The 23,378-nt window shown below is 41.7% G+C and overlaps 1 protein-coding gene across 2 annotated transcripts in view; it reads right to left on the bottom strand.

The window, feature by feature from the left end:
• Window positions 1-23,378, bottom strand: part of fcho2 (FCH and mu domain containing endocytic adaptor 2) — a 42,904-nt gene that overhangs the window by 10,945 nt on the left and 8,581 nt on the right. The window contains exons 2-18 of one of the 2 annotated variants that reach the window (XM_061092169.1): window positions 22,916-23,007; window positions 20,397-20,471; window positions 20,135-20,276; window positions 18,852-19,004; window positions 18,504-18,608; window positions 16,469-16,567; window positions 11,777-11,873; window positions 7,993-8,037; window positions 7,757-7,829; window positions 7,567-7,591; window positions 7,228-7,284; window positions 6,178-6,237; window positions 5,818-5,991; window positions 3,328-3,352; window positions 2,679-2,723; window positions 1,917-1,956; window positions 1,244-1,329 (exon numbers count right to left, since the gene is read on the bottom strand). In XM_061092169.1, coding sequence (XP_060948152.1) covers window positions 1,244-1,329; window positions 1,917-1,956; window positions 2,679-2,723; window positions 3,328-3,352; window positions 5,818-5,991; window positions 6,178-6,237; window positions 7,228-7,284; window positions 7,567-7,591; window positions 7,757-7,829; window positions 7,993-8,037; window positions 11,777-11,873; window positions 16,469-16,567; window positions 18,504-18,608; window positions 18,852-19,004; window positions 20,135-20,276; window positions 20,397-20,471; window positions 22,916-23,007 — 1,393 coding nt within the window. The remainder of the gene's footprint in view (window positions 1-1,243; window positions 1,330-1,916; window positions 1,957-2,678; window positions 2,724-3,327; window positions 3,353-5,817; window positions 5,992-6,177; window positions 6,238-7,227; window positions 7,285-7,566; window positions 7,592-7,756; window positions 7,830-7,992; window positions 8,038-11,776; window positions 11,874-16,468; window positions 16,568-18,503; window positions 18,609-18,851; window positions 19,005-20,134; window positions 20,277-20,396; window positions 20,472-22,915; window positions 23,008-23,378) is intronic. The other variant, XM_061092177.1, reaches the window with a different exon arrangement.

Here is a 23,378-nt window from a genome sequence, read left to right on the forward strand (position 1 = left end):
TGTGTCATGTGTGTGTTTGGAGCTGGTAAAACTGCTTCACTGTACACAGAGATTTAACAGGCTGTACGCGGGGACTTAATTCCCATCACCGCACCTTAATCGGGGCACTTTACGATGCTCTTTTGACTTGTAAGTCACAACCTTTGACAGCAACAAGACAATGTTTGACAACATACGTGCCAATGGGCTTTACAGCCGACCCGCTGACCTCCACTAGGTGCCAATTAACTGTGGATTACCCTTAGCCTAGGCAATGGGTCAGCGCTAATGTCACTCTGTTTAAACACTGGTGTCATGCACGTAAAGCCCCGAGAGTCACACTATCACACTTTTTGTGCAGCGCAAAACCTCGAGAGTTAAATGCTTAGAGAAGCATTACTGCAAACACTTAAGGTAGGTTTTGAATAAAAGAACAGAGAAAAGCAAGAAAGCACAAACTTGGGAAATGAACTCAAAATACTAATAGAATAATCCCGCTATTTTAATTCCCTGAGGGATCGATATTGTGTTGAGTTCCTTTATCTGAGAGGAAAAGCTTCCAATTGAGTGGCTGGGAATAAGAATGAGAGGGAGGCAGCATAGTGACTGCACAGAGAGATCAACAGACTGGATCACTGCTTTAACCAAGTGGGTAAAAACCCTGCGTTCTTAAAGTTATAACCCTTCAGACTTTCATTACACTCAACCCTCAATTTATGATTATTTAATGTCTGCATTTCCCAGCCTCTCAAAGTATTCACATTCGTTAAGAACATTAGATTTTATTGGTGGTGCTTGTTTCAGATTGTCTATCTAAGCACAAACGTTCACAGATAATGATGGATGCACGTAATCCAATGCAATTGAAACTCACTGGTTAAAGCCTCACTATTTAATGTTCACTTTCTTTACTCTGCATCATAACGGTTTTCATTCACCGCCACTGCAAACAGACATTTGCTGCTATAGTGCTGTTTCACGTTAAAAGTTTTCAGCGGGCTAAACGTGAGAGCAGTCAACAGAAATCATTCAGCATTAATCACTGACCACCACCGTTCAACAAAATGGTCTTTTATTGTTTTCTGTCAGAAGAGTATTCTGTTGTTTTGTTGAAAACTCGTTTCACTTTTTCACTTAAATTCAAGTGAGCTGTCGGAGGTTCACATTTAGTTGAGGGATTCTGTTACAGAGTAAAGATTTAAAGTATCATCCATGAAATCATGGTGCAATATCAGCACAGAGATGCATGTTAAAGGGATGTTACCTGCTGAGGAGGAGACAGAGGAGGAGGAGCCTGCTGCCAGAGTCGGGCCGAACGGGTCCAGAGACAGAAGGTCATTGTTGGTCAGTCTGACAGAGGAGAGAGGGAGTCAAAACAAACCTTCTCACATTTTCAAGAGGGTTTTTCTTTCTTTCATCAAACTGTGGAACTGGAGATCAGCGATAGCTATTTGATCGCTTGGGGGCAGTCAATGTATATAAGAGTAGTGTTAGCTACTAGATGAAACTACAAAGCAGCACAGAAATTTGAATTTGTGAATTGCCAACTTAAACCGTCACGCGATATTGGCAGGGTAGCATGAAAGTGCACCACAGGTGTTGCAAATCTCTCACAGTCCGATTTTTCACACAGAATCTTTATTTTATTTTCCATTAAATAAAAGAGCAGACCTCTGTTCAAACAGCGGCTCCATGCATCTGTACTTGAGCACCGATATCATGGTGCGTTCAAAACATCTTTAAATGCACAGCATGGTGCAGATTCTAGAGATTATATTAATAACAAGTCGACACAAACCGATTTTAAAGCAGCTTTTAAGCACAAAAAAAGTGCACAAATGAGATTAATGTTACAACAGTATCACTTATTAACACGTTGGCAATTAAACAGACATGAGTTAAAAAAGGAGGTTGGGATGTTTTCCTCTAATACTCACTCATACGATGTTGGCACTCTGGGTTTAGCCAGCTCATCGCCTGCAGCGAGGGCAAAACAAACACAAACTCAGACCTGCACCGAGTGATGACAGCAAATACATTTTCACAGCGAGGAAAAAAGTAAATCGAAAAAACAACACGGGAGCTTTTTCACCATCTTGTATCCAAAGACATTTGCCAAAAAGTACATCACACCCTAAACCAGAAACACAACTGAGGTTTTGACTGAACAAGCCGGAACCACCATCTGCCATGACATTTTTTTGAAATATATTTGCAGTAAGATTTATTTTAGATACAATGCATTTTTTATTTATGCCTTATAAAGCAAAACCTTACTGCAAAAGCATTAAGACAACCCGCTAATGTGTTTTCGATGTGGTGGTAACACTTTACAACAGGGGGTGGGGGTGGGGAGTGATTTAGCAACTAAAAATAAAATCAGGCGTTGCTTGGTTATTCCGTGCCCCTGTCTAAAGTGTTACAATGAACTGCTAAGATTCATACAAGCAGAACTGAAGCACCAGAGGTAAGAGGATGCGGCTGAAAGGACCCAAATTTATACCCGCACATGTCAGTAGAGTTCTTCACAATACGACAGTGAGAGAACAGGGTGTCAGTGGTGTTAGCTGGTGTCAGCTGCATCAGCTGAGTGAAGAGGCTCCTATGAGGGGACAGAGATGAGAGCTGTGGCAGGTACGTTGAGCGGAGGAGGGCAAGGCAGGGTTGGAGGGTAACTACTGCAGCGAACACATACTCACCACGACCCTGAGCCTTAGGGCTTAATGCAGATACTCCTGTGGTCCCTAAGCATATGTACAGATCATCTATCAATGCCATTGCCTTGTGTAAATGTGACTCAGTGAGTGTTTCAGCAGCATAATATGAATACAAATAACATTAATACAATTTAGGGTCATGCAAAGGCTGAATCTGAAAGTTCCGAACAAAAAGAAAAGAAAGAGCTTTTCAGCTGATAAAATAAAAAAAAGATTTTCTGAATTTATAGTCAAGGATTTTTCAAACGTGCATTAAGACGGCATGGAGCTTGAATCATTACATGGCAGATCAAACACACTAAACTGTAACAGTTTGGGGAAGATAAAATAAAAAACTGACATGTCAAAAAGACAAACAGCTAATGTAGCAATTAATGGTATTTGGAGAAATAACCCTGAAGCTCACATTAACAGAAACGAAACAGTTATTTACTTTTTCTTGGGATGTGTTGATTTTGGCTACATTTCTGGATTTTCCTTTTTAAAGACAACCTCTTTAAAAACCTCCCAGGCCAAGCAAAACGGAGCTGAGAAGTTGTACAGTTGACCCCCTCCCCCCTCCCTCTCTCCTTCCTTCACAGTCATCCAGCAACACACAGATACAGAGAGGTCAGACTGAGAAAATACTCACTGGACTGGTTCCTCCGCATCTGTCCCTGAAAACAAAACAAAAAAAGGGCAATTAATCAAAGACGCATGAGACCCACCACAAATTTTCATCGGTGCTTTCCAAAACTTGGCTGATTTTGTCCCAAACAAAACTAAAAAAGACTGACAAGACAGAAATGATCAGTCCCCATGTAGGACGCATAAAACTGGTAGTTAATAAAGAAAGAAAGAATTCTAGGGGTCATCATGATTTTCGCAACTTTTGGAAACACAAACACAAATCCTCTTATGTCAAATAAGTTGATTTAAGCCTCGAACGTTTGTTTATATAACAATATATACAATTTCAAATATATGTAACCACTGTGAAAATAGGGTTAAGAAAACTTTAAGGGATGAAAACTATATTATTGATTATTCCCAGAGGCCGAGGGCATTTTCCACTTCAGAGTTAGAGACAGTAAATCACAGGACTACTCCCGACTCACACATACCAGACGTTAAACGTAGGGTAAAAAAAATCACTAGCGCAAAACTGTGCATCTACGCCCGTACGACAATCAGTCAAAGACAAAACAGCGCGTGCCCCCAAAACTGCACCAACTTCCTTCCCAGAGCCTTTTTTTTTTTTTTGCAAGGGACGTAAATCTGCCATGTCACGCTGCGTAACACAAGATATGCGAGAGATGCTCTTGGGGGCCACCAACCCAATGGAAACTCAGAGCATCAATTTCAATAAAGAACGTTTTCGTACGAGGAGAATGGCTGGGGGGGATAGTCAAGGGAGGAGGGGAGAAAAAGAAACAAAATGGGTTTAAGGAACATAGCAAAAGCGTTTAACCACTGTAGAGCTGTGAGGCCAGGGTTTAGTCCCACAGGCGCTAAGCGGCAAATGGGTTCAATTACGGCTCTTGCTGGCCACACATACACACGACTTCCATTGCTATTTCAATAAAGGGAACACCGTGGAGGGAGAACCAAACAGGAGAAGAAATGAAAAAGACAGAAAAATGAGCACTGAGGGGGGAAAAAAGGGAAAATCTCTCAGTAATTCACACCAGATGATGCAACATTCGTCATCACCTTGGATGTATGCTGGAAATGTAATCATGAACTTTTGGGATACATATAAAGCAGGGGAAGGTTGCAGAAAATACATCTAAACAGATATAGAGGACATAAAATGCAATGTAATGATTCTTTTTTAGTATTTAATTGAAAATAAGTCAAACACACAATCAGCGGTTTATGTTTTCTTTTGTTTTGGGTACTTTAAGGATGAGAAAGTAATTGCGGGTTCGAGTCACGACAACAACCAAAACCGAACTGCAAGGAACAAAGTCTCATGTTTAAAAGAGAACATCCATCCTCCTGAGTCTTGTTACATTAAATAGAAGAAAAAACATCCTCTATAAACTTGTAATGTATCGTTACCATAATTCTAAGGGTGGAAAAAAAGAAAACTTTAAAAAAAGGCCTATAAAGTATTCATAAATAACCACAACAGAGTCCTGTCTGGAAGAAGTGGGATCCAATAAAAGCCAAAGAGTGAAAGCAAAGAAAGAAACAAGGCAAAGAAAGAGTGAGGTTCAACACAAACAGTGAGGAGGAGGAATGGTGGGGGAGAGTCGGGGCGGGGAGAGGCTGAGGCAGAGGGAGGAAGATGCCGTGACACTGGTTTAATGTGCAGCCGGGGAGTGCGACGGGTGAAACCCACTAGACCCCATTCGCGACACTGAGCGTGCCCCCTCAGCCACTCCACAACACCATTAACAACAACAACAGCTCAGTGCACACACGGTGCATGTTTGCACACAAGCAGTAGTGAGGCTTTAAATTTTAATGGCAGTTGCTATTTTCATAGAGCTGTGGAGAGTGATTCAGAGATTGAAGTGATGGTGAGGGACAAGGAGCTGAATGAAGGGCTCCATGACTGAGGTCACGGATCAGACTGGGCTCTCTCTCTGTGTGTGTGTGTACGTGTGTGTGTGTGCACGCGCATTTGTGAGTGTGCAGTTTCACAGAACATCCCCTGCAAGCGCCTGTAAAGAGAGCTGTGTGTATGAGTCTGCAGCAGAGGCCAACAACGTCAGCCACTTAAATGAAAAAAGTATTGACCCAGAGTTATTGATATTTTTTTCTTTCCAAATAAAACGTGATCCTGAGGTTGTTCACCATGAAACTGAACTCTGAGTAAAAACACAACATGAAATGTGTGCATGCAGGAAACGCACTGGACCAGAAGCCAATCTGGCATGTGAAATAAATTGGACATAACACATGCGCCGTTCCATTGTAAATAAAATAAGCTCAAAGCAAGAGTGACTGATGGCAAACCACTACAGGGGGGGATAGCTGGGCTGAATAAATGGCATTCCCATGTAGCCTGACAAAGGTTAGATATTCTGCTGTTGCCCTCTAGTGTTGGACAGGCAGAGCAGACGTGTGGAGCAGCACAGCAACAGGTTTGAGTTTGGCAGTTTTATTATTTAATAAGACAGTAAAGCCATACCGAGGTGGAGGGCGACAGGATGATGTTTCCAATGGAGGCTTTGAGCTCGTCAATGGTGGCTCGGTTCTGGTGCGTTCCGTTGTTTGGCTGAACGGGCTTGATCTCGACGTGGAACTTCCTGGGTTCGTCCTCGTCCTCGGAGTCGCTGGACGAATAGAAGGAATTCTCTTTGGCATGTGAGAGGAAAACAGGGTTAAGGAGACAACCAGAGCAGAGCAGAAAGAAAAAAGAGAGGAGAGAGCATCTACAGTCCAGTTGTGCTCAGTCCTGGTCTCAGGATGCAGTTGTGTGAAGACAAAAAAAACAAATAGCACCAGTTACTCTTAGAAGCTGGACTGAGTCTTAGAGTGAGAAAAGGATATCGTTTTCATTTCCTTCTGGTCGGATACAGAAGCCCTCCGCATCAACCTGGGGGACATTCTGTCAAAACACAAGCAGACAAGTTAGACATTTAAAAAATTCTAGTTGCACAATTCAATCAATACAAAGTTAAAATACATATATTAGTATAACTAACAGCTTAATGATACACACCAAAATGCTATCTATCAACGCTTTGTATTAAAATCTTCAATCAAGGATTAGACAACAAATTAATTCGGAGGATATACATGGAATATTATGCAGTTGAAATAGGACAAACAATTACCTGTTGATAAGTAGCTTATACAATTATTTTCTCTTTGCATATTAATTATCTGTCTTTTACCTTCAGTCCAACTTTATAACTTTGTTCATCCAGATTTGTCTCAGTGTGAGTCATGTTATTTAAATATAATTTATCGTATTCTGTTGAGCAGCAGAGGTTTAATGGTTTAAAAATGTTTAACCTTGGACCAGCTTTCTTAAAAATTCTAGATTTAGTTTTTTGTCAAATGTAAATAAGTGTCATTTTCATCAAGTGTGTCATTTAGTCAAGTGTAGATCATATCATTTAAATACCATTTAAATGGAGTTCTGGTTTTAATGTTTACATAGAGAAAGAAAATAGTCACTCTCTCCCCTGTTTATACAGTATTTATATAACATTACCAATGAAACACAGTGGAAATGTTACACACATTTTTCAAAAACTTAACACACACTTAATTCCAGTAATCCTCCACCACACACAAACATCACGTTTGGCTGACACACATCTAAAAAAAAACATGTCATCATGTGCGACAACAGCTTAGTGGTGCAAGCAAACATTTTCCCAACTACAAATTTTCACATTAAACATTTATATAAGCTACTTTAGAGGATACAAGAATAGCAGACATGGGAAATGTTTTTGTTGAAATCCAATGTTTAAAAAAGAAAATCTAATTTTTGTGTCAATTAAACGTTTTTATTTATTTATGTATGATGGTCTGAATATTCTCTCAGTGTGTGTGTGTGTCTGTTTGTGTGTATTAGCTTGCTTACAGCATTCTGGATGTCTATGGCCCCATAGTATCCGGGGGGAGCGCCATTGGCAGTGTTCTACAAGCACAAACAGAGAGAAATAAATGAATGAATGAGCATATCTACAACACAAACAAGAGGGTACCCAGAGTGAGAGAGAGAGAGAGAGAGAGAGAGAGATAGAGAGAGAGAGAGAGAGAGAGAGAGAGAGAGAGAGTCAAGTAGTAAAATACAAAGCAAAATAATATGAGAAAGGATCTTTTCTACCTCCTGCTGTTTGAAATCAAAAGAACATCCAAAGCTGAATTAATATTTTAAGAAAACATTCATTAGCTATTTGGGTAAAAAAAATATACTCACAGCAGCTTCAACTTCTGTAGACTCCCTGAAAGACAAACGGTCATATAATGATGAGCATTTTGTATTTATTACAATATTCTATCTATTATACTGTTATATGTTTTTTTTAAATTATTTTTAATCAGGAGACAAAGAAAAACAAGCTGCATAAACTGTGTTGATGGACTGAAGATGAGGTCTTGGGACTCACGTGGAGTCTGTGTCCTTGTCTTTCTTACTACGACCTGGGATGCCGAATGGTTTTCGCTTCCTGGGTTTAGCACCTTAATGCAAAAATAAAGCAATTAGAAACACCCTAAAATGGTTTTTATTAAAAAATTTTATTTAAAATCTGACAGCTTTAACTTTACTTTACTTCAATAAAATGTCACTTGCAGTGTATTTTTGAAAACATGTATTGTGTATTCATTTTGCGACAAGACCCACCTTCAGTTGCGATAGCTGTATTGCACTCCTCAAACTCAATGGACCCTAATGAGACAAAAAAAAATCATTTAGGTTCAGTTGGCAAGGAAAGGGTCAACAGCCCCCTGCTGTGAATGCTGTGAATGTACATCACGCAATAATCACACACACACATATACACACAGAGCACAAACACACTCTGGCAAACACACAATGCGCGGCCTGGCGTGCCATACAGAGTGTAGATACACACAGGGCTAGGCTGGTCCCAGAGGGCAGACAGGGTCAATAGCAGAGTCAACTGTGTGTCTGGTGGCACTCAGAGATGTGACAATCCCTCTTGGGCACACAAAGCTCCACTGTACAACACAGACTCGTCCTCATAGAAAAACACACAAAAAACCACCTGGGTCAAACGATTCACCACAATCATAATCCAATTCTAAATTTGTGTCTGATTGTGTGTGTGGGGGTGCACGCTCACAGCAAACAGCAGGTATGAAGTGAGCTGAGACTAAACCTGCCCACACGGGACATGCAAAGTCACTAACCCTATTACAATAAGACAAACAAGTCCAAGATTACACGCAGAGAAGTGTTTAAAGCCACATGGACAAATCTGCTCTCAGGCTTAAGAGATGCCCTTTTCTCCTTCTCTATGGCATGCGAAAATATGGCCAGAAAAAGAAAGGGAAAAAAAGAGAAGAAACTAAACAAATCACGCACACACATGCATGCGAAGCCTGCTGAAATAACAGACCGGACCAACAAATCGTCATATCTATACTCCAGCCAACAGGCCTAATATCACTTGGAGCGCGACCAGCCGTGGATGTGATTTAACAAAAAATAACATTGCTTTTGTACATTGGGAGACATCATTCAAAAACAACTGCATTTACACTTAATTTAATGCTCATCAATTATACACATGTACCTCCGAGGCTCTGCACGCTTCAAGTGAGCCTACAGAAACATTTATGGGGGCTTTTAAAGGGTCGACACTTTAAGGTACACATGCTAACACGCACACACACGCACACCCACACACAAAGAGTTGCAGGAGGACCAGAGGCAAGTCATGCAATGTGTGTATGAGTCAATCAGGAAAATCCAGGAGGTTTGGCTGTGTGTCTGTGTGTGTGTGTGTGTGTGCGTGAGTGCGTGATTATCTGTTAGAAAGAGTGACTATTTAATGAAACAAACTGAAGCCAGTGTCACATCAGGGTAATGGCTACACTAGTGCATGTGATCCATATCTTTAATTGTAAATTAATAAGACACACTCACGCACTACAGTACAGCAATTTATTTCTATGAAGTATTAACATTGCAATTGCACAGTTATGACGTCTAGCCAAGTAAAAGGAAACCACACATCTTGATAAAATGCTATTTTAAAATAGATTTTCCTAAATCGAATGACCAGAAGGACACGCAGTCTGTGTCTGCCAGCAAAACAGATACAGACAGATGTGCTGCACATGACTAGCAAGCTTACTAGCTTGCAAGATGAGCAGGAGAAAGAGAGAGAGAGAGAGAGAGAGAGAGAGAGAGAGAGAGATAGATAGATAGATAGATAGATAGATAGATAGATAGATAGATAGATAGATAGATAGATAGATAGATAGATAGATAGATAGATAGATAGATAGATAGATAGATAGATAGATAGATAGATAGATAGATAGATAGATAGATAGATAGATAGATAGATAGATAGATAGATAGATAGATAGATAGATAGATAGATAGATAGATAGATAGATAGATAGATAGATAGATAGATAGATAGATAGAGAGAGAGAGAGAGAGAGAGAGAGAGAGAGAGAGAGAGAGAGATGGGGCACGACCCTCTGGCCATATTTCCGATACACTAACATGCCTTGACCTGAAAACAACAAAGCTAATGATATTTTAACTCAAAATGTATACATTAGCAGTGGTCCAATGAAGTCTCCCCAGAGGACGCCAGTCGCGAGCAGAATTGACGCATTGTTTGGCGTGTGCAATGCTGAGTGAAGCGCAGGGAAGCGGCGAGTCACGAGAGGCACGCATCACGCCAAGTGAAGTGGATAAAGTACACCAATGACCGATCTACTCTACTGTGCGATATCAGGCCTCTTCACCGCCGGCAAACGCACAATGCAGAGCACGAATGGCTGTTTGGGTGTGCGTGTGGGCGCGCGCGTGAGAGTGTTTCACGCCAATCAAAACAAAATTGGCATGCTCACTCAAGAAGCATTCTCCCATGGGAGGAAGTGAGAGAGACACACGCAGACGTGGTGATTTCGCTGTCCCCACTCGCTCATTGTGCCGACAGAAACCCAGGTGAGAAGATCCGAATTTGTGAGGCTTGTCATCATTATCTCATTTCACGTCATTTTTAATTGAATGCATCAGCTGAAGGTTTTGTCAAACTAAAATAATTGACATAAAAAAGGACCCAGAAAAGGGGAAATTACTGGAAAATTACACATTGCATTCTTGGTACAAGCTCTGGGGATGTTTAACAAATGCTTCGGATTCACGTGAGGCCAAGGCAGAGCAGGAACTCTTTGCCGCTAGCATCCCGCGATTGTATCTGACAATATTTATGCACACCAACTGCAGAAAAACTCTAAACACCAGACACATGAATATTACCTAAATCTGGGCCGACATTAGGAACTGTTTAAACATCTCCTAAACAGACAGACGACTTTGTTTATACAGGGGAAGATGTTTCCTTTCTTTCTACTCTCTGTGAGGGAAGCATGCAGTCACGCATGAGCGGAGGATGGTTTTTTAAATTGCATATGCTTCACATGGCACTGGGAGTGGGAGAGGGGCAGAGGGGGGTTTGCGTGTCTGGCCCGCCGCCAGTTGACAGCTCAGCTGGATATCGTTGAACACTCCGAACCCCCCCCCCCGCCTCGCAGTGTGTCACTTTGGGATTGTTTCCGCAATAGAAAGTTTATTCAACCTCTCTCTCTCTAAAGGCACCGGACTGGCCATCCGTTCAGCTATTTAATCAGGGGACAGACAGGTTATTTTTCTGACAGGGCCGGGGCTGCTGTGCAATCCCTAATGAACAGCTTGATACAAGAGGAATTTTCTGACCGTTTCTTAGGCTCAATTAATTCTGCTGTCCAAACAAATGAAGGCCACCACTCCTTGGACACAGCGTCTGGACACAGGGGTCACCGTTTGTGTACACACAAACACAGCAGAGGTGAACCCTTTGTGCCCGTGACCTGACGTAATGTAGTGCAAGTACAGGGACTAGTGGAGTGACTGGACGTTTTACGACCGGGCTTTAAACTGTTCACAGACTTCCGCCGACTAATTATCAGGGCGCTGCTGTTAACATCTAGCTGCAGGGCTACTGCGTGAACTACACGAGTGACCAGCTATCAGTGAATGAGCCTGTGTGTGTGTGTGTGTGTGTGTGCAAAAAAAAAGAGGGAGGAGAGGGAGTGTAGAGCCGAAGGAGTCTGAGGAGTATTCCCTTGATTATTGTGGCATGGCAAAGTTTACACAAGAGTCATTGTTGAGCTCTGACCTCCTGAAGAGGTTGGTTCTGCCTGCTTAGTCTGTGAGCACAGCAAAGCCCCCCCGTGTGTCACATGCTTACTGGAATGCCAAGCCTGCCTACCTTTACAGCAGATTACTATGATTGACTCTGATGGCCCTCTCCTTCTTCTAATTGCCCCTCTCTATACACCCCTCCCATCCGCACAAGGCTACTAAACTAAACTAATTTATTTACACACAACGCAACACGGGTTATTAGAAGAAGAACACATGAGTCAGTGTGGCTTACCTGGTCTCTCCTTTCCCGTTCCTTTGCTCTCGGACAGCTTCTGTATCAAGCTCTCCACCGAGGTGTTTTCAACGTTCCTCACAAACTCGTGGTGGAGCTATAAAGTCAAAATGAAGGAATATTTATGGTCAGTTACTAGAAACTCAGATACTTATTAGAGATGATATGAACACAGGGAAGTTCAACAGATTTTTTGGTCCAGTCGATGTTGGTGTTCCGAAATGTATTCAGTTAATTGTTGATCAATAACATCCACAGTAATAATCAACAGTATCCTCACTATTCAAAGGTCAAATTACATATCTAAGTACTGGCAGCACAGCCACATCCAACATCACCAGCAAAGATGGAACAACAGTGAATAAATATTGCAGTGTGTTTTTCCTGTGCCCTGAACCTGACTGAAGAATGACACATTTTCATTCACTTTAAAACCTGGACTCAGACGGGCCCTTCTCCCTATGGAAATCCTTAAAATGTGCTTTTTTTCCAGGCCATCACATCTCATTGTGCATGGCTTGCATGTATCTTTTGGCTTCCAAGAAAATGTTTTATATCTATTATTACATGGAAAGTCTGTATAGCTTGCCAGCTACATACAGTATATACTTTGTTTATGGATAAATTAAAACTGCACTACATGAAAGAGATTCGAGACTCCCCTTAATGTCAATCAGACCATACACAGAACATGCACAGTAGAAGGAAGTAATAAGTAAAAGAATAAATAGATAAATATGGTACAGACAGACATAAGGATATAGCATGGACAGAATGACATTGTACATATTGGATAAATTGATAAATAAGATGTAAACAGACGTACTGATAATAGATAAATATAAAAGTATTGTATATACTGTATTGTAACGCACTGCACTACACTGAATTTATTATGTTGCTTCTCATTAAAGTTTATCAGTCTTATTTGCTTTTTCTCTACCCAGAACAGAATTTCCTGTTTTGAATATTGTCTCATTATAGATGATGTAACTTAATATGTAAAATGTTCATTAACAATTTGGGGCACTAAAGTTAGAAGACTTAGCCAACATTAACTTTATTGCTCTTTGATTGATTTTATATTTGATAATTTTGTGTGAATAGTAACTAGTCACCATATAAAGTGTGGGTATGAGCCTTTGGTGCCTGTCACATGCAACATTCTTCTCCCCTTACTGCCTATTACCCGTTTAAAAATCAGATTCATTACAGGAGCTGCATGTGGAAAATGTCAAGTTTTGACAAAAATGCTGTAATCACCCAGTCGACCTACGCCTTTTACAGTTTTTCTAGCATTTTCTTTGCAGTAAATTTGCCATTTTAATGCCAGCAAACAGCCCCAAACATGCAATTCCTTTTTTTCAGCAGCACCATCACTCCATCCTCAGAGCGCCACCCAAGATGATCGTGATTGGTTTAAAGAAATACAAACAAGCCAAAGCATTTTTTTTCCCACCACAGCAGAATGATAATCGGTGCTGCCAGACCGTTCTCCGGCGCTGGCACCGCGATGTGCAGCACCGCGTGAGACTATGTCATAACATGCACATATTTCCAAGAATAAAGAAAAACAAAGGATTAGTGTCACATGTTTGGTGCGATTTGTTTTGTGATATACATGACGGGAGACAAATGCATCCGGCTGCACTCTCCCTGTGACTTGCACTGCTTTTCCCTTTAGTTGATGTTTCTAACATTTATTCTGCATTTGGCCTGTGGAGACATACTGTACAGTACCGTCACTCTTTTGTGTCAGGTTGGATCATTGTTGGCACTGTGGCCTGCCCTTTGGGCACTATCAGAGGAAGGGTAGTGTTTGTTTGCTTGTTTGTTTTGGATGTGCATGTGTGCTTGTGTGTTTACTGAGGGGGAAGTGAAAGCGATGTATAGGCGTGGGGATGAAGAGCAGCGGTTGACTGTGCCGTCTCACCAAACCATTTAGATGTGCGTGATACTGTAAGCGCAGAGTGGCTCCACTATCAAACAAACACACACGCATACACACACATCGCAGCAGCAGGGAGGCTGCCGCGGTGAGGAAGTATGCTCACTGCAGCACACGCGATCTGTCAGGTGCTGCTGGCATGACGGGGGGGCACTAATGTCATCAACCTGCGTGGCCTGCTCGCCTCACAAACACGCATAAACCACACGCGCACACACACAGACACACACAAGGCTCGTCCTGTGGAGACCTCTCTCGCCCACATGCTCGAAACATGCATCTGCCTTCAAGGGATCCTCGCTCGCACACAAACGCTCGTTTAAAAAAGCAAACACAGCACGCACACTGACAGACACACCTGCCCTCATGCCCCATACGAGTTGGAAGCGCTCGGTGCAGGGAACTCTGCACGTCTCTCAACTGCAAATGCAATAGGAACTTAATGTAAATCTATAGGGTGTTTCCTTTCTTTACACTGCTATCCTTTTTCATCTCATCCTTTCATTCTAACCTGTTTATCCTTCACGCCCACTGAGCTGATACTGGATAGGTCTACTCTGAAAACGCCTGCGAGGTTGACATGATTTTAGTGACACACTTTCGGTTCCAGGTGTCCTTCACTCTGGTTTCATTCACTCAACTTCCCTGCAATTACGTCTCATCTGATCAACCGATACACATGGACTCACCAGCAAACTAAATGGGTTTAAGGCACGCAGAGATTCACGCTCTCCCATCACTGATGTGCAAATCTGTTTGCAGGCACTCCAACCATCCAGTACATTAGTGCAGTGAGAAGGACATGATTCCCACCAACTTCCAACCAAGGAAAACTAACACGTAGTAGTTGACTGATGTGAGTTTCTCATTGGCTGATACCCGGATAAATATTGCTATACATAGAAGTTAAAAGTACAGTGATAGGCCGGGTATTTCATATACTGTATATATATATATGTGTGCACATGGGTAGGAGTTAACAAATAAAACTATGGCAATATGCTGGAAGATTCTTGTACATGCATTCATTTTCTATAACTGTATTTATTTATATACTGTAGTAATGTATCATTATAGAAGGCTTATACGATATACACTTAGTTGGAGAATGGGGATGCTTGTGGCTAATAGAAAACAAACAAAAATGTATTTATTTTTACACTAATCTATTATTTACTTAAACATATACAAATATTTCATAATAAAGTTATAATTGTCCGTTTGCCTACGTAAAGAGATCTGCACAGAATTTTTTTGAATTAAAAAAAATGTCCAAAAGTAAACCAAAAAAACTAAATTGCAAGAGAAAGAAAGAAAACCAAATCAACCAGCTGACTAATGACTTGGTCTGTCACTTCTAACAGTGTTAGATGTTGTTTAGTTTACACAGGCCCCTGGTGGCAGGAGATAGCTTTTCATCTGTATCTCACAGGAGCTGTAACAGGTTTTACAGTGATGACTACAATATGTTTTTTTCCAATCGTTACTTTTATGTAATTTTCTGCTTTTGGAACTCATCCTCAGCGATTATGTGACAAATAAATCTTTATTATATAATATTTTAATATTGTATCTTGAACTATGGCTGATAATATTCTGACATCAGTGGGACAGAATGCAAGGATAAGGTCTTCATGTATTCTGTGTGTGATAATATATGTGGGCTTGCATGTGTAATTGAAGCAGCCTTCATATTTTATATTTAAATGTAAGAATATGCACTATGAATGTATGAATTTGTCTGTTTGCTTGTCATCATGAATGCCTGCGGCCTCAGTGACTAAGCACAATTTTGCTGAGTTAAAACTGGTCCCAGCCTCCTTCACCCTTCTCCCTCCCTCACCCGCTCCCTCTCGCCCCACCATTATGTAAAAATGATTTCCCCAAAGTCCCTCACAGCTTGGTTTGAAGGGCACTTATCTCCAAATCATAATTTCTTGGACTCATTCGGATTTTCTGGTATGGAACGACCGGCCACCTGTCTCTGAGCGGTCTTTTAATTTGGCTCAGCAACAGGCAGCAGCACTGCCCATCTCCAGCTCAGACGCAGGAACTGTGAGACTGAATAACCTGTGGTAGCCTGTCGCTCCGCATTCTTTCCAACTTGCCGCACGAGCTGAGAGGTGAGACTGAGACACTCTCACAGTGGAGCTGCGTCGCCCTCTATGGACAAAGAGGAAACTACACCGAGGGCATCCCTAGCGAGCGGCCACAGATGAATGAGAACAGAGCGGCAGAGTGTTGGTCTTGCCTTATTCTGTGCGGCGCTGGTAAGTATGATTGCTGCACAAATAAATGAAACGGAATCTCTGTTTAACATTAAATACTGATTAATATAGCTGTGAGCGATGTTTGAAAGCGTGCACAATTGGAGTTGATCGCACTTACTGCCATTTGCTGAAACCCAAACACACTGACGCACAAACGGGCCGGCCTGTGCAGCACATTGAACTATCAGACACAGTGTTTGGCAAGAGTTTGGACTTCTGGAGGTGTTTTAGGTAGGCTGAGAGGGAGTTTTGATCAGTTTTTAATTGCTCGGCATAAAAGGCTGAATGGACCATTTCCTGCTTCTTAGTTAAATGATTAGCGAGATCAAAGACGACACTAATTGATATGACACACAGTGAACCCAATGAGCACAGCCGCAGGTCAACAAGACACCTACTCCACCCACAGGAATGTTAAAGATGTATGTGCGCATGTGCGTGTGTGTGTGTGTGTGTATGTGTGCATACACTCACCTCTGCTATTTGAATGTGGGTCTCGTTGACTGACTGCGAGTATGACTGAATGATCTCCTTCATGTGGAGAATGTGGTTTTCTTCAATGTCTTGGAATTTCTGGAACACAGGGTGAGAACAGTTATGATGCAACATATCCTTCAGTATCTCAACAAACATGCATTTCAGTATCAGCCTCATTAATCAGCCATGACAACAAATAAAGGTTTTTTGGGGAAAACGCCGCTTGGGAACATTTCTTATTTGAGCTGCTTCCAGACATTCACTGAACTCTGAACGGAGGAGGTGTATGTGTAAACACGAATGTCCGAGTGAGAGCCTCCGGAGGTTCTGCCAGGGGGCCAGACTTTCGCTGCCTGGCCCCTCTAAAAAAAGAAGAAGTTTGCAGACAGTCTAGAGGAGATGATGTGAGATCTCATGCTGGTAGATGCGTTTCATGGACGCAACAGACGCAAACATTTAAAAAGAAACAAAAGAAACAAAATATATCTGTGTGAAAAAGCAGTGTCACACATGTAGAAGACACCGACTGAGATTTCAAGAGAGTTTGTGGTGGTGAGAGCTGACGCCGGTGTGGATGTAAACAAAGTCACGTGATCTCTGCAGCGGTATTGATACGTTACTTCCTGTCTCTGTCTGCTGCACCATCCCTCGCCTGAATCCTGCAGAGGATTTGTTGTTGTTGTGAACGCAACTGTACACGGTGCTCATACACAAAACGTACCACAGGCTATAATGCATCACTGTAGCAATGTTTACACATGCTGTCCACACTCTTCCAGAGGTTTCGTGTGTCTAAATGCTGCTGGACCCATTTATTTAGAAATCTCCTGAGGTGAGTTGTAGTCTGGACAGGCAGAAATAAAGAGGTTTGGAAATAATGATGCAATCCGCCCCATTTACTTCCTGATTGGGTCTTATCAGTCATGACTTCACTACTAGCAGTAAAGGCAAAGCGTCGCTAACACTTATCATTAGTCACAGTTCCACTTTGTGGTCTATCCAAGAAAACAAAACTCTGCTCTTGCTTTTCACCATTGTTGTTTTTTGTTTGTATTATTTGCCAAAATATGCTTTCGACTGCAGAGTAGACAATCTGCTTACTTCTTACACCGGCACGCACATGCCCAGTACACGTGAAAGGTCATGTGATATGTGTTTTCAGGTGCGTTAGTATGGACACAGATTATTACTCACACGAGTCTGAAATGCTTGCGTGGACGGACACAGTTTTAGTTTTTTAAAGATGGATGTAGCCTCAGTATTGAGCTGTAGTACAGTGTAGATCACAACCTTAAAAGCTAGAAGTTACGTCCATTTGACTCTCACTCTGGGCTTGTGGGATAAACCACAGAGGATGAGTATAATTAATCAGAAACCGTCCAGGAAGAGGACGACGAGCTTCCCCTACCACAAACACACAAACTGCCGCATCTACTCGACAGAGACACTCACACACAAAGTGAGACTGCACTTCTGTCAGTCACCACAATAAGCTCACACACAGGCGCACCCACCCGCCCACAGACAGACACATCAAGACAAAGAGGACACACATGGAGGAGCCCCAGTGATGTCAGAGAGCCACATGTGTTCAGTGTTTAGAACCCATGTCCACATGTGCTGACTTTGAGATGGGCGGCAGACTGCGGTGCCAAGGAAGCGGAGCTGCAACACCACTCTCTCTTGGGAAAACCAAACACCCAAAAAATGTTGGGATAACCGGGACCATCTCTGGTGGCGCAGCTGCTGCGGTGCGGGAGGATATGGAGACCAAACTCTGCTGAACTGATTTTAATTTGGAGTTTATCTAATCAGTCGCTCAGATGGATCCAATCAGAGATTTCCACGACGACTCCGTTGCAGAGAGGAAAAAACACAATCTGGAGATGACACAGGGCACCAAACGTGGAACACACACAGACACACATACGAGGCTGACGTATTACACAACAAAAGTGTTGCATACCAGAAAGACAGACAGAGTTTCATTTAAGACACATGCACACACAAGGAAAAACAATAATCAACATACCTGTGCAGTTTCGGTCATCTTCTGTTCAAATTCTGACTTGGCTGTGGCATACTTCTCCACATATGCTTTGTAGGTTTCTGTGGCTTTTTTGGCTTTCACTCCAGCCTGCAAAGTATAAACAGCCAGATAAACGGCGAATCATAGGTTTAAATACTGTAGACAGTGGGCCTCTGTTTTCCTCGATCAAATGATGAATCAGCAGGAAAATCTAACTCCTCTTAACATTTAGCAGGAAAGAGACTTTTTGAGGTTAAGGTTTATGTATAGTGTTAAGGCACTTCATGACGACTTATTAGCATACCATGATTACGTGTGTGTGTGGGTGTGTGTGTGTGTGTGACCTCCCACCTTGTCCACATCTCTCTGGGTGGCCCCCTCTTTGCGGAGGCGCTCCTGCTCCACGGTTTTGGCGTTGTAGATCTCCTTGGACTTCTGCAGAGCCTGAGATATGGTCTGGATGTTCTGGACGGCATCCAGGGTAGACGCCACCTCTTCTTTTGTCTGACAACACAAATGTATTCTACAGTTACTCAGCTATCAACACGCTAGATAATAAGTGCAAGTGCCACCCATTGCTCTATAGTTCCACTGTAACATAATACAGAGTCAATATTTGTTCTTGAATAACCTTTTATATTATGTGTGAATAAGACAGAGGTCCTTTATTGCTCTACTAAAACAATTTCATTGTTGCACAGTACAGTGTAGAGTGATTACAGTTCTGCTGTAGCTATTTAATATAGATACAACTCTGCATTTAATCTGGAGACTGCATTTGTTCTGTTTCTATAAAGCACACAAAATTAAGAAATATAATCAGGACATAATTACAGTAGCCACACTGATTGCTGGTAATCGCTTTATAATCTGTGGGTGAGGGACAAGATTTTGAGGCTGGAAGCCTTCGGATTTCTGTTTCTGGTTTGACCCATCACGTTTCATCAGGCTTTGGGTGCCTGCAGGTAAACAGTCCATGTGGAGAGCAACAAAAGTGGATCACATAGACAAAAATGCATCGGCTGTCGGGTTCTTTCATTTATCTACATTCAGATGCAGATAGCTGTTAAAACATTGGCCGATGCCCCAGAGGCTAATTCATGCTCAGGCCATGATTGGCTTACTGGTAATCAATAGCTTAACTCATTGATTTAACTATTTGATGCTCATTTTGACACAGGCATGTAATGTAAACATCACTGAAGTAATCAAAAGAAAAATAAACAACAATATTTGCATCTTCTCCGTGATGGGTGTTTAGTTTGTTTCTGTTTGCACCTCTTTACTTCAATGTGCATTGTATCTGCAAGGAGGCGAAGCAACACAAAGCAGAGGAGCAGGGAGTGCAGGGAAGTGACGGAGAGAAACTGTGACAGCCTTTTTGTCATGCTGAAAGCACAAACACAACTCGGCTAATTCCTTACTCCTATTTTACTCTGTGTTCTGTGGCCTCATGCATGAGATATGAGCTGATGGTGTGTCTCAGCCGGGCAGAGAAGTGGAGGAGTGAGGTGTAGGGGGAAAAAAAGCTTCATAGAAAAACACTACAGGCTACAGATTCTCAGAAAGTGTTCAGCAATGAGAACTTTGATCAATCCAAGTGCTCTAGTTTCCCGTGTTCTCCATTTGTGTACCTTTTTTTGTGCTTTGGCCTGCTCCTCCACGTACTTCTGAACCTCTTTTATAAGTTCCTGCAGTTTCCTCACGAGCTCCATGTGGCAGCTGACCAGCTTCTCTGTCGAGCTCTTGAACACGTCCCACACTGGAGCAAATGTCCTGGGATGAAGGATGATCAACAAGTCAGTGGCTAAGACACGACAAAACCTTTTTACATAAATTCACACAGATTTTTTTTTTGATGTTTTTACAGAAAGACAGAAAGCTGTTTACACTCACCCAAGCTGAGAAAAGTTGCCAGCTGACTTGGCAAGTTTGGTCATTGATCTGGCGTAGGCCTCTTCAATAGTACTCCTAGGAGAGAGAGAAAACACAACACACAGATATTACTTATTAAATTAGTATAAATGGTCAGAGACAACTGCTCAATTATCCCCAAATACGTCAATGATACCAAGACAGCAATTCTTAAGAACAAACTGTAATGTATAGTGCTTTTTTCTTATGTATTTGCAACTAGGTTATGGCACAAATAGGCTGCGCCTCTAAACAAATGTGGATCCCGGCACAAAAACATCCACTTAGAGCGTGCAGCATAAATGTTTGACCACATGCAAACAGTGTAGGGAAATAAGTATGGTTTGGTTTGTGATTTGTTCACAAACCTGACTTTGAATGAACGATAGTGTTTGAAACCCTGCTTCTCTCAATTTTCCTTTTTATTCCTTCATTCTGTAGCAAAGTGACAGGAGTTTAAAAAAAAAAAAACTGCGGCAGAGTTATAGTGAAGGTTTGAATTATGCATGTCTCGTTTTGCCAGCCTCTCTCTGCAGTCATGTCACAGGAACAAGGTCAGCCAGGGGGAAACGGGACAAACGTGTGCGCCGCAAACACATGCATGCACACAAGTACACACACAGGTACACACAGACAAACGCAAACGTCCCATGGAAGAACAAGTGCACTCAGAGACAGCACTGCATCAATATACAAGAGGGGGGAGAGCAAAAGATTAACTATTGGCTCTATTCTTACTTCCACATCTTGCTGTGAGCCCAGAGTGGCAGTTCCAGTTTCACACATCATTATGTTGTAAATACTTCCAAAATATCGCTTAAAAAACTAAAGTTTGCATTGTGCTTTTAAACTAGGAAGCAGGATTATAATTATTAACTACTAGATAAGTCACACAGACTTTTGACTTGCAAACAAACAAACTACTTCTCCCTGAGATTTTTCTATGATCTTACTGTTAAAAACAAGTATGATGATTAGAATGCAGTATTTGGGACCTCTAGAGTTGTTTCTTTGAGACACACTAGGTGAAATAACCCGTGCATAAACATTTAGTTCAGATTATTTTCAGTTGGTCCAGTGACTTGGACGGTGTGTGATTTGTTTGTGGTTGAACTGTTTTGAATCGTATCCATTTGCTTTAAAAGGGAAGGTATTTGTTTATCTTCTAAGGCAGACTCAAAGCAGATGCAAGATACTTTATGGACGTGTTTATTACTTTACCGTGCAAATATAATCTTCAGACGCTTTCAGGGAATGGAGCCTTATTGCCAGAAGAGTAAATGTTCTGGAAATATATTCCCAGAGTGCAATGTGCTGTTTCCCCCACAAGAGGGAGCCATAGTAAAGCTTTTCAAAGGGAAACAACCATGTCACCTCATTGAGTCTCTGAAGTGAACCAGGAAGCTGGCACAGAGTGAATAGATTTATGATACACCCAAAAGCAATACAAGAAATTATAGTTAATAAAACCAAGCTCTTCTCGACCTTCTGTCTCCATCATTCATTTCCATTTATATAAAAAGCCACATTCCTGCAGACCATGAGGACGGTTAATAATTGAGCAGAGCTAGAAGCTTAAAGATGATACATAAAAATCGAGTCTGGAGTGTTTCAACAGAAAAGATGGTTCCAGAATCATTCAGCAATACAACGCAAGTGAAAGTCAACAACTAACATAATGGAGAGATGCTAATTTTCTTTCCTGTTACTTTTGAATTGTCATCAGTCACTTTCCCATCATCTCTCATGGACAGAGCTGATGGAGGATATCAAATATGACTGAGCACATATTTCTCCGAGTCGGATAGACAGTGCTGCATTCCAGTGGCAGACCGTCGATCACGTAGCAGGTTATGAACACACAGCTCTTACACAGTGAGGTTCATCTTCGTTTAGGTTGGTAGAATTTGAAAAGAAGCTGTTACTATGTTATTATCAAGCTGTTGACACTGAGGGTGTGAAACATGCCAGAATACAGATGGACTCAGGTTTAAGCTCCCTGAACAAAGAGTTGAAGTTTACATAACAAGCACAGTTTCAGTTTCGTCAGTTTCCGCTTCTGTAATGTGACGACTTGCTACTTTTGTTTGTCATGCATCACAGTAAACTTGACATAATTAGCTTTTTGACTTTTCATCAGACAAAACATGACTAATAATCAATAACCATATCATAAAAACAACTGGGGTTATTCAACAAAGAGAAATGTTATTTGAAACCCCAGCTGTAACAAACCCACAACTCTGAAAATGTAAACTAGCAGCAGTAGATAGTTGATATTGGCAGCAGCAGTAAAGTTTTTGGATGAATGGAAAGAAGAGGAGCTGCAGGTGGCGACTGGGAATTTCATTTCAATACCAAGAAAACCACAGGACAGGAAAGACATGTATTTTATAACCACATGATATAATACGTTTATGAGTAACATGTTACATGTACGTGATTAACTGGTCAACAATGGGAAAATGGTCACCTGCCCTAAATAAGACTGAGTATCTTACCTTTCTCTGATGAAGTCTGTCAGCTCCTTGGAGGAGATTTGGCCATGCTTCATGTTATGGTAGAGCACGTCAAAGCCATTGTTCTTTTCCCCCTGTAATATCAGAGACAAGACAAATGCAGACGGATCAGTTGGTGGAATACGAACCAAGTCCAACAAAGACAATCCCTCGGTTATTGATCCCACTTTACCCTGAAGGGGTTTTCTACAAGCAGCATCCTTATCGTCTGCATCGCTTCCAGCTGCATCCGCAGCAGCTTCTGGTCAACCATACTTATCATGGCCATGTCTGAGAGTAATGAAATATCAATAAACTCTGTAATGGTGGTAGACTGGGATAAAGGCTCCAGCATCTAATGTAGGAGACGACCAGATATCTGTCTTATCTGTCTTGCCGTAACCACGCAACTGGGGAACAAGTGTCCAGTTGCACAGATGCTTTAAAAATGCAAACAAACATCTGA

The sequence above is a fragment of the Limanda limanda genome, chromosome 1, assembly GCF_963576545.1.
Source record: "Limanda limanda chromosome 1, fLimLim1.1, whole genome shotgun sequence".
NCBI lineage: Eukaryota > Metazoa > Chordata > Actinopteri > Pleuronectiformes > Pleuronectidae > Limanda > Limanda limanda.